Below are 10,563 nucleotides of genomic sequence, written 5' to 3'. Positions count from 1 at the left end.
AGCGTGGGCGGGATGGGGTCTGATCCGGCAAGGAGCTGTGTTGCGGGCTGTGCAGGAGCAGGTTCCTAAGGGAGGTGCACGGAGTAGTGCATCACGCTGTCTGTAGGGCTCCTCTTTGCTCCCCTTTCAGTAACCCTACAGCTCGGGGTGGTCTCGTAGGGGCATCTCTGGCTGTGCCCCTCGGACACCTGGTGCTCGTGCCATGGGGTTTGGGGGCAGCAATCCTGCTTGTCTTGCATGGATATCAGTGATGGGATACTCTGTGCCATCCCATGTACCCGTTGCCTTTCCTGCAGCTGGGCTGCTCTGGGTGCCCTCCATGGATTGGGGGGGAGATACAGCTCTGCGGTGGGATTTGGTGTCAGCTGGGAGCTGTGGGGGTTTTGCATGAGACCTCAGTCGCTGCAAAGGGGCATTTGTGCATGTAACATCCCCGGCAGTGGGAGGGAGGTCTGTGGTGTGTCTCAGCGCCCTGGAAGTCTTCCCGTTCCACGGCCCTCGGAGCAGAGCGTGGTGCGTTTCCAGCTGCATCCAGGCTGGGAGCTGCTAGTGGTGCAGAAGTGGGCACGACCGTGCTGCGGTCAGTGCTCTGGACACGAGGATGCTTCCAGAAACCCTGAGTAGCCCTCTGCTTGCTGAAATGCAAACTCTGGGGCCGTTGTCCGGAGCAGCAGGGTCTTACTTGTCGTGGTGATCGAGTCAATGCAGACCTACAGCTGCCGGCGGGGGTTTTAAGTGCAAAACACACAGTTCACCCCAAATTGCTTGCGCTGTATAACTCAGCCAAAACCAGTTTTCCCCTGCGGTGTTGCAGTGGGTGTTAAATGCAGGGTTCAGCATGGTAAAGGGGTTTATTGCTTTCCTTGGGAGGAACCACGGTGGGGTGGCAGAGTCTGGTCTCCAGTGCCCGCTGCTGCAGGCTGCTGGGGTGCAGGTCTGACCCCGCAGGGAAGCAGCAGCAGAGGGTGTGCCTGGCAAGGTCTTGCTGGGGCGGCTGCGGACTGGCTGACGGGTGTCGCGTCCCACCGCAGGCCTAGCATGTCCGGGCTGCACCTGGTGAAGAAGGGCCGTGAGCACAGGAAGATGGACCTGCAACGGGACTTCACCGTCGCCTCGCCGGCTGAGTTCGTCACCCGCTTCGGGGGCAACCGCGTCATCGAGAAGGTCTTTCTCTGTGTGCCCCTGCCTTTGCCCGGGTGGTGGGTCGTTCCTTTCTGCAGTGGCATCCTTGAGCTTTGCCTAAGTCTCCCGTGCCTGCCAGGCTTAGGCTGATGACAGTCTGAGGCAGCCCAGAGCTGTTTGTCCCCTGTTTTCACCCACCCTCAGGGGCTGGGAGAGGGAAACCTTTCCCGTGCTGCCCTTGCACAGAGGCTGCTTGCTGTGATTTTGTGTGGCCGGCACAAATGAAGGCTGAAGTCCCATCCTTCATCAGCACTGGTGCTAATCAAGGCTGCTGTTAGGGAGCCTCCTGCTCTGCTGGCTGTTGCACAGTACCCGTGTTAGCGCTGCTGCTCTGCTTTGCTCACTGCGTGTGCCCAGTCCCCTCCTCCGTGCTGCCGTCCCTGGGGGCTGCGTGCCCACCCTGCACCCCAGCAGCAAAGAATGGTTTCAGCCTGACACCCCACATCCCCGTGCCCCCAGGTCCTCATCGCCAACAACGGCATTGCTGCCGTGAAGTGCATGCGCTCCATCCGCCGCTGGGCCTACGAGATGTTCCGAAACGAGCGTGCCATTCGCTTCGTGGTCATGGTCACCCCTGAAGACCTCAAGGCTAATGCAGGTAATTCCGAAAGGCATCCCCGTGAGTTAAGTTCCCTGCCCTGGGGCTGAGCAGCTCTTTCCTTCTCCCCATGCTGCTGCCTGGATGTGGGTCCAGCCCAGGGTCACCCACTTTCCTCCTGTGCAGTCAGATCCAGGAGTAAATATTCTTTCCTGCTCTCCAGCATCCCCTGGCTGGAGGATTTGAGGAGGGGGTGCAAGGTGGGGTGCAGCTCAGGGGGCTGGCTCTCACCGCTGCCTTGCAGAGTACATCAAAATGGCAGATCACTACGTGCCCGTCCCCGGGGGGGCCAACAACAACAACTACGCCAATGTGGAGCTGATCGTGGACATTTCCAAACGGATCCCAGTCCAGGTAGCGGCTGCTCATAGGCCTTCTCTCCTCCTTCGTGGAGGAGCTGGGCGTGATGCTGCGGGCGATGGAGGGCGGCAGCGTGGGGAGGGAATGGCTTGCACTGCTCCTTCTCTTGTGCCAGGCGGTGTGGGCTGGCTGGGGACATGCCTCGGAAAACCCCAAGCTGCCAGAGCTGCTGCAAAAAAATGGGATAGCTTTCCTAGGTAAGGGCTCGCCGCTTTCCCAGGAATATTGCCGCTCTCAGGGTTTTCCCTGTAATGCTGGTGCTGGTGCAGCATTCGCGGAGCAGCGTTGGGTGAGAGCAGACCCCGTGGGCTGCCCAGCCAGGGCACGGCCCAGGCTTCCCCGTGGAGGAGGATCAAGCTTCCTCCTGAACTGGGCAGTGGGTTTCGGGGGTTTCCCACACCCCCACTCTTTGCAGAAGGGCTGATGGTGCCAGCTCAGTGGGGAGCGGCTTTTGGCAGTGTCCCTGCGGTGGGGGTGGGCCGGCTGGCCGTGCTGGCCCAGCTCACCCCGTCCCCCCCTGCCTGAAGGTCCCCCCAGCGATGCCATGTGGGCGCTGGGGGACAAAGTCGCCTCCACCATCGTGGCTCAGACGGTCCAGATCCCCACGCTGCCTTGGAGCGGGAGTGGTAAGCGCTTCCTTCCTAGACCCCCACACCCTCCCCACTCCCCCATTTCCTTCCTTCCTGCCTCTCCTCCTCCTCCAAAGCAAGAACCAGGGTTGGGGTCCCTGGCCTGGCTGGCCGCAGATATTGGGGACCCCTCTGCAGCTGCGCGGCTGCGGGTTCAAGCAGGGAGGTTTTTGGAGATGGGGTGTACGGAGCCAGGGGAAACGGCATGTGCCGCTGTGGGGTCCCCAGCTCCCCCAGACACAGCCAGCGTGCTACCCTGGCCATGTCACTTTGGCAGCGACCACAGCCCTGGCTGTGCCCACAGGTCTGGTGGCTCAGTGGTCTGAGGAGGACCAGAAGCATCAGCAGATGATCAGTATCCCCCTGGAGACGTACGCGCAGGGCTGTGTGAAGGATGTGGAGGAAGGTCTGGAGGTAAAGCGGAGCCCACGGGTGCCTGGTTCTCTCTTGTCAACCAGTATTTCTCCTTGGAGCCTGCATGCCCTGGCCCTTTTGGCCTGCCAGCACGTGGGACAGGGATGCAGGGCTGTTCCAGCAGCACTTTGTTCCTCTGCATGGATGCCATTTGGGGCAATCCTGCTTGGGGATGCATGGGGCTGGGGAAGGGTGGACTGTTGGGGTCCAAAGCACTTGGGTAACCGCAGTCCCTGACCTCCATTAGGTGGCCAAGAGGATCGGCTACCCACTTATGATCAAGGCAGCAGAAGGTGGTGGGGGAAAAGGCATCCGAAAAGTGGAGGCAGCGGAGGAATTTGGCACCTGCTTCCGGCAGGTGAGAGGTGCTCGGAATCCCCATCCCTATCCCATTCTGGGGCACACAGCAGGGTCCTGCTCCCACCCTGGGGGTCTCGTGCTCCCTGCCTGGGCTCGCCACTGGACCAGGCTCCATCCCGGGATGAATTCTGGGGGATGATGCCAGAGCATGACCCTCTCCCCGGCTGCAGGTGCAGGCAGAGGCACCGGGATCTCCCATTTTCCTGATGAAGCTGGCGCAGCACGCACGGCACCTGGAGGTGCAGGTGCTGGCCGATGAGTACGGCAACGCCATCTCCCTCTTTGGCCGTGACTGCTCCATCCAGCGCCGGCACCAGAAGATCATCGAGGAAGCACCCACCACCATCGCGGCACCCTCTGTCATCGAGGTGATGGAGCAGGTGGGTGGCCCTGGGGCAGCAGGGAGAGAAATGGGTCTGATTGTTGCTGGGTTTGTGGTGGTTTTCGGCACCTGAGGCTCCTAAGGAAGGGAGGGACCTACCACAGAGCGGGGAGCCCTGTTTGTCTCCTTGACTCCATGCATGGACACCGCTGCCGTTTTCCTGGGGACACCCCGACCCTGCTGCGGTGGACAGAGGGTTGTTACCCCCCACGGTGGTTCCACCCTCCTGCAGTGCGCCGTCCGCCTGGCCCAGATGGTGGGCTACGTCAGCACCGGCACCGTCGAGTACCTCTACAGCGAGGACGGGAGCTTCCACTTCCTCGAGCTGAACCCGCGCCTGCAGGTGGAACACCCTTGCACGGAGATGATCGCGGACGTGAACCTTCCTGCTGCCCAGCTGCAGGTACCCGAGCGCACGCGGGTGACTTTGTGGTTGTAATTGGGGCGGAAGTGTGGGGCTGGAGCCTGGCAGAGGGAAGCTGTCCCATAAGCCGGCGGGTAGGGTGCAGGTGCGGGAGCAATGTAGCATCCCTGCTTTGCCTCCGGCTCCCCACCATGAGCAGCTGCCTGTAGGGTGGTGCCTCTTCCCCTCGCTCTCCCTTCAGACCATCTATCCGTGGCTCCTGGTTGTAGTTTTGATGCTGAAGTCTTGTTCCGGCACCTGAAGTCCCCCACGTTTCTCGTGCAGATTGCGATGGGCATCCCCTTGCACAGGATAAAAGACATACGGGTGCTGTATGGGGAGACCCCCTGGGGTGATACGCCCATCTGCTTCCACAGCCCTGCCAACACCCCCGTGCCCAGGGGCCACGTCATCGCCGCCCGCATCACCAGCGAGAACCCCGAGGAGGTGAGCCGTGGGGACGGGCTCTCGTGCACCGGCCCGGGATGGCGGGATACAGCCGCCTACGGGGTTGAGCTGGGCACGGTCCTCCCCAGCTGCACAGTTCCTGTGGGCATTGAACCTGGGGGATTGGCGAGGTCCATGTGCAGACCAGTGATGGTGGGGGGGTCCCCCTTCCCTGTCGGTGCCGTATGAGTCTCAAGCCTGGTTTCTCCGTGTCTCCTGCCCTGTCTTTGCTCAGGGATTCAAGCCCAGCTCGGGGACGGTGCAGGAGCTGAACTTCCGCAGCAGCAAGAACGTCTGGGGGTACTTCAGCGTGGCGGCGGCGGGGGGGCTGCACGAATTCGCCGATTCCCAGTTTGGGCACTGCTTCTCATGGGGAGAGAATCGGGAGGAGGCTATCTCGTGAGTGCGGTGGGATGGGGTGGAGAGCGGGTGTCCTTGGGAAGACTCGCGGTTGGTGCACGAACTGGGACAAGTGGCTTTTACCAGACAAGGCCAGAATGGTGCTGCTGGGCGCCTTGTTTGTGCTGCAGAGACTGGCCAAAGCTGGAGTTTTCGGATTGCAGTGATGCTACGGTCCCATTTCATCAACATGATCCTTAATGGCGCGCTGTAGTGATCTGCTACACCTGCCTAGTGCCAGCGAGCAGCAACGTTCATTCAGTAACTGAGCAGGGTGTAATGGGTCTGTCTTGGCTATTCAAGTGTTTTATTCAGTCAGTGCTGACTGTGGGGCTGTTTCACCCAGGCATGAGGGTGCGCAGGGCTTGGGAGCTCATCCCTCCCAGTCCCTATGGTTCCCTGGTTTCCTCTGTGGAAAGCCAAGCACCGCCTCGCCGGTCGTTAATGGAGGGGTTTGCTCCCTAAAAGGAACATGGTGGTTGCCCTGAAAGAGCTGTCTATCCGTGGGGATTTCCGGACCACGGTGGAGTACCTGATCAAGCTGCTGGAGACAGAGAGCTTCCAGAACAATGAGATAGACACCAGCTGGCTGGACCATCTGATCGCCGAGAAAGTGCAGGTGGGGGAGACCTGCCGCACCGGGGCCACCACTCCGCTTCTGGTGTAAGACCCAAACCCTGTTATTTTTGCCCTCCCACCCCACCAGGCAGAGAAGCCGGACACGATGCTGGGTGTCGTCTGTGGCGCCCTGAACGTGGCGGATGCTGCCTTCAGGACGTGCATGACTGACTTCCTGCACTCCCTGGAGAGGTGCGGAGCGGGGGCTGCCCAGCGGGGGCTTGGCTGTGCCACGGGCGCAGGGATCAAGGGCATTGCATGTCCTAGAGGGCTGCTCCCCATAGCCCGGGTGGCTCCTGCAAGCATGGAGACCTGCGTTTTCCCTTCCTGGGCCATCTCCCTTTCCCCTTTTTACTCCAAAAGTTTTGCAAATCCAGAGGCAATGCATGTGGCACCCCGCAACAGCCTGGGAAACCAGGATCTGCTGTGACTCACAGCTCCTGCTTCTTGGCTCCTGTTTTATCTGGAGAGGGGAAAGTTTTATCTGGAGAGGACAAAGTTTCAGACAGTTGAGAAAACAACTTTCAAGGGAACGTGGCTTGACTGTCTGTAGCTTGCTTTTGTTTTTGCACTTGAATGTCAAGGTTATTCTTCCACCCTGGGGCTCCCCACCCCTCCCTGTGTCCTTATCTGAGCGTGTTTTGCCAGTGTCTGGCCTCCCTCTGGGTGCATTTTTATGGGGCGCTCACGTGGGCCATGTAAAGCAGATGCTTGTCCCCTCCGGTCACCTTCACACCACCCTGCGGGCAGCTGGCATGGCCCGGCGCCAGCAGCACCGCTGACATCTCGCACGCTTGGCTCCCCGCTGGCGAGCAAGACTCCGGGTGCCGGAGCTGCCTGTTGTGTTTCAGGGGGCAGGTGCTGCCCGCTGCCTCCTTGCTGAACATCGTCGACGTGGAGCTCATCTACGAGGGCGTGAAGTACGTTCTGCAGGTGAGGGCTGGCCCGTGCTCCTTCCGAACTGGCTGCAGCGCTTCTCACGGGGACAGGGATGGGGACGTGTGCTCCTCTCCAGGAGACGAAAGGTGCAATAGATAGGAGGTTGTCCTGTAAAGATGTGCAATGTAAAAATGAGGTTAATAACCTCATTTTAACTAGACAGACATTTTCATACATCCTGTCGCCCTTAATGAAGGACATCCTTTTCTTGCTTTTAAACCAAATTAGTTGAACTTTATGCAAAAGCTCCCTACTCACAACGAAAGCAGCAGGTGAGCCATGAGCTAAACCAGCTCCTGGCTGCAGGTTGAACCAGCTCTTGGGGTGCAGCTCGAGGTCGCTCTCTCCCCAGCACAGCCCCGACCCCTGACCCTTGCATCGAGTGCGGGGAGATGCTCCACCCCCCCACCATTCCCACCAGCCCCCAGCAATGCCGTTGCAGGGGGTTGCGCTGAGGGTTCTCCCTGGCCGCTGCCTGCAGGTTGCCCGCCAGTCCCTGACGACGTACGTCATCATCATGAACCGCACTCACATAGAGATCGATGTGCACCGGCTGAACGACGGCGGGCTGCTGCTCTCCTACGACGGCAACAGCTACACCACCTACATGAAGGAGGAGATCGACAGGTACCTCCCCATGGGACCCCCGCTGACCTTCCCTGCTGACCCCCAGCTGGTTGGTGAGACCTTTCCCTCTCCTTAAGGTACCGGATCACCATTGGCAACAAAACCTGCGATTTTGAGAAGGAGAAGGACCCGACAGTGCTACGCTCGCCCTCCGCGGGGAAGCTGCTGCAGGACGCGGTGGACGACGGTGGCCACGTAGCCGAGGGCAGTGTTTTTGCAGAGATTGAGGTGAGTTTTGCAGGAGGGAGATCCGTTCCTGCGATGCTGGTGGAGGTCAAAGAGGAAACCCACTGGTGTGGCCGCGATGCTCCAGGTGCTCGGTGACGGTTTCACCCATCCTCGCCCAGGTGATGAAGATCATCATGACGCTGGCGGTGGAGGAGGCTGGGCGGGTGCACTACGTCAAGCGGCCAGGCGCGCTGCTGGAGACGGGCTGCGTGATAGCCCGGCTCGAGCTGGATGATCCCACCAAAGTGAAGCCTGTGAGTCTGCCATGGGCCGGCCACACTGTTGTCCCCTCCCTGGAGGCACCGGGGACACTCACTGGAGGACAAATCAGAGGAGGTGCCCCAGGAGCTGCCTGGTCTTTAAGGTCCCTTCCAACCTAAACCATTCTATGAACTGGGCCATCTGCAGGGATGTGTCCCCACGGTGGCACGGGGTGATGTGCATGGCCATGCTGCATTCTCAGGTGGCTGCTCCATGTCCCACAGCGTCGCTCTGCGTAACCATGCCCTGCACACTTACGGAGTGTGCAGAAGCTCACGTGCAAGTTTTTAGTGTGTCTGTAGCTCTCTGTCTACATTTCCAGTTTTTCTGCACTGTTTTCATGATGGGGCGCTGGCAGAGATGTGAAGCTAAGTTTTAGGTTCTTCCTCTGACCAAAAGCAGATGCAGGAGGGGTTGTGCTGGTGTCTCTGGGGTAGCTGCAACTCTCCAGGGGCTCTGTCCCATGTTGGCAAGGACCCATCCCTTTCTGCTCTCTCCAGGCGCAGCCGTTCACGGGAGGGCTCCCAGCCCAGCAGACCCTCCCCATGACTGGCGAGAAGCAGCACCAAGTTCTTCGCAACGTGCTGGACAATCTCACCAATGTCATGAATGGGTACTGCCTGCCCGAACCCTACTTCAGTGCCAAGGTGGGTGCTGGGGGCAAAGGAGGTCGAGATGTCCCACTGCCTCGTGTTTGCCACGATGGCAAAGCAAGCAGTGCAGGTGGTGTGGGCAGCAGCAGCTTCTGCTCCCCCCAGGTGAAGGAGTGGGTGGCACAGCTGATGAAGACCCTACGGGATCCCTCCCTGCCCCTCCTGGAGCTACAGGAGATCATGACGAGCATTTCGGGAAGAATCCCCCTCTCCGTGGAGAAGTCAATCTGGAAGGTGATGGCGCAGTATGCCAGCAACATCACCTCCGTGCTCTGCCGCTTCCCCAGCCAGCAGGTGAGTGGTGCAGGGGCTGCCCTCCCCAGCTCGGCCCTCCCTTCCCTTTTAGATACAGCTGCCCAGGAGCTTCTGCCTGAATTTGTCCATAAAGAAATTAAATGAGTGTGGGAAACATTTGTGCTTTTATGCTTGTGTTTTTATGCCTGGTGTTTGTGTTTTTATGCCTGGTGTTTGTGTTTTTATGCCTGGTGTTTGTGTTTTTATGCCTGGTGTTTGTGTTTTTATGCCTGGTGTTTGTGTTTTTATGCCTGGTGTTTGTGTTTTTATGCCTGGTGTTTTTATATTTGTGCTTTTACATTTGTCACTTTGTATTTTTCACTCTGGGTGGGGGGAAAAATCCCAGCTGAAAAGCTGTGTGAGCAGCAACACTGTCCCCAGTTCAGCTGGGGAGCTGGCAGCCCGGCGGCCACGCTGGCCCCAAGTTGCCCCGGACCCTGTGCCCCCTCCCTGCAGATCGCCAACGTGCTGGACACCCATGCGGCCACGCTGCAGAGGAAGGCTGAGCGGGAGGTCTTCTTCATGAACACACAGAGCGTGGTGCAGCTGGTGCAGAGGTGAGCCCCGTGCTGTCCGTGACTGCCCCCCAGCTCCATCCCAGCCCATCACCTCGCAGCATGCCGGGCGCTCTGCTCCCCAGGTACCGCAGCGGTATCCGGGGCTACATGAAGGCGGTGGTGCTGGACCTGCTCAGACGCTACTTGCAAGTGGAGACACAATTCCAGCATGGTGAGGGCTTGGGGGGCTCTCTGTGGGGACTGCAGGGCTCTCTGGGTTGTCCGTGGGGCCGACCGTGCTCTGCCTTGCAGCTCACTATGACAAGTGTGTCATCAGCCTGCGGGAGCAGTGCAAGCCTGACATGACCCCGGTGCTGGAGAGCATCTTCTCCCATGCCCAGGTGGCGAAGAAGAACCTGCTGGTGACCATGTTAATTGTGAGTACAGCCCATGCCCCGGGACACACAAAGTGAAAAGCCCATAAGCCAAGGGGTGCCCTGCATCGCTGTGGGATGGGACACGGGTGGGTGTCACAGCCCTGAGCTTTCCCCTGGAAAGTGGGTGGTCGCCTGCTTTTCTGCTGCTCTGTCTAATGCATCCCCAGGTTTGGGATTTGAATTCCAACATCCGTTACTGCCTCCACAAGGGGACTTTCTCTCCCCCTCCCAGCACTGCACTGTGGCACTCGGTTCAAAGAGCAGCATTCTTCCCATTTTAGTGCCCCAGGACCCGTCCCCGTTGCCCACGTGGGGTCAGGGGCACGAGGCAAAGCCCCTCTGCAGCGAGGGGTCCTGAGCTGAGCTGCAGTGGTACTTGTGTTGCAGGACCAGCTCTGTGGCCGTGACCCCATGCTGACGGATGAGCTGACGGCCATCCTTAACGAGCTGACACAGCTCAGCAAGACCGAGCACTCCAAAGTGGCGCTGAGAGCCCGGCAGGTCAGTGAGCACTGTGCTGTCCCCATCCCTGTCCCCATCCCTGTCCCCATCCCTGTCCCCATCCCCTGCACTCCCAGCTGCCTCCCCCCTTGCAGGTGCTCATCGCCTCCCACCTGCCCTCCTACGAGCTGCGGCACAACCAGGTGGAATCCATCTTCCTCTCCGCTATCGACATGTACGGACACGAGTACTGCCCTGAAAACCTGAAGGTTGGGAATTGCGCTGTTTTTCCGCAGAGGGAATTTGGGTGGCTTCGGTGAGGAGGTCTGGCTGCAAGTAGCTTGGTGTTAAAAACAGCCAAAAAAGCAATCAAAGCCTGTCTGCAGTGTCAGTG

The 10,563-nt window shown here is 59.6% G+C and overlaps 1 protein-coding gene across 1 annotated transcript in view; it reads left to right on the top strand.

Annotated features, from left to right (window-relative positions):
* The first annotated feature begins 1,017 nt into the window (after positions 1-1,017).
* The window catches only part of ACACB (acetyl-CoA carboxylase beta), a 21,167-nt gene continuing 11,621 nt past the window's right edge, over positions 1,018-10,563 (top strand). The window contains exons 1-24 of the mRNA XM_010151860.1: positions 1,018-1,164; positions 1,642-1,780; positions 2,025-2,134; positions 2,256-2,337; positions 2,668-2,766; positions 3,074-3,183; positions 3,431-3,541; positions 3,714-3,923; positions 4,158-4,328; positions 4,614-4,775; positions 5,011-5,174; positions 5,643-5,793; positions 5,881-5,984; positions 6,644-6,725; positions 7,213-7,358; positions 7,436-7,586; positions 7,706-7,840; positions 8,348-8,494; positions 8,606-8,794; positions 9,251-9,351; positions 9,435-9,523; positions 9,604-9,728; positions 10,116-10,229; positions 10,325-10,438. Of these exons, the coding sequence (XP_010150162.1) occupies positions 1,039-1,164; positions 1,642-1,780; positions 2,025-2,134; positions 2,256-2,337; positions 2,668-2,766; positions 3,074-3,183; positions 3,431-3,541; positions 3,714-3,923; positions 4,158-4,328; positions 4,614-4,775; positions 5,011-5,174; positions 5,643-5,793; positions 5,881-5,984; positions 6,644-6,725; positions 7,213-7,358; positions 7,436-7,586; positions 7,706-7,840; positions 8,348-8,494; positions 8,606-8,794; positions 9,251-9,351; positions 9,435-9,523; positions 9,604-9,728; positions 10,116-10,229; positions 10,325-10,438 (3,132 nt within the window). The 5' untranslated portion in view covers positions 1,018-1,038. The remainder of the gene's footprint in view (positions 1,165-1,641; positions 1,781-2,024; positions 2,135-2,255; positions 2,338-2,667; positions 2,767-3,073; positions 3,184-3,430; positions 3,542-3,713; positions 3,924-4,157; positions 4,329-4,613; positions 4,776-5,010; positions 5,175-5,642; positions 5,794-5,880; positions 5,985-6,643; positions 6,726-7,212; positions 7,359-7,435; positions 7,587-7,705; positions 7,841-8,347; positions 8,495-8,605; positions 8,795-9,250; positions 9,352-9,434; positions 9,524-9,603; positions 9,729-10,115; positions 10,230-10,324; positions 10,439-10,563) is intronic.

This window comes from Eurypyga helias, unplaced genomic scaffold (assembly GCF_000690775.1).
Source record: "Eurypyga helias isolate BGI_N326 unplaced genomic scaffold, ASM69077v1 scaffold17905, whole genome shotgun sequence".
NCBI classification, from domain to species: Eukaryota; Metazoa; Chordata; class Aves; order Eurypygiformes; family Eurypygidae; genus Eurypyga; species Eurypyga helias.
Note: the sequence above shows the minus strand (reverse complement) of the source record. Positions and strands in the feature narration are given on the sequence as shown.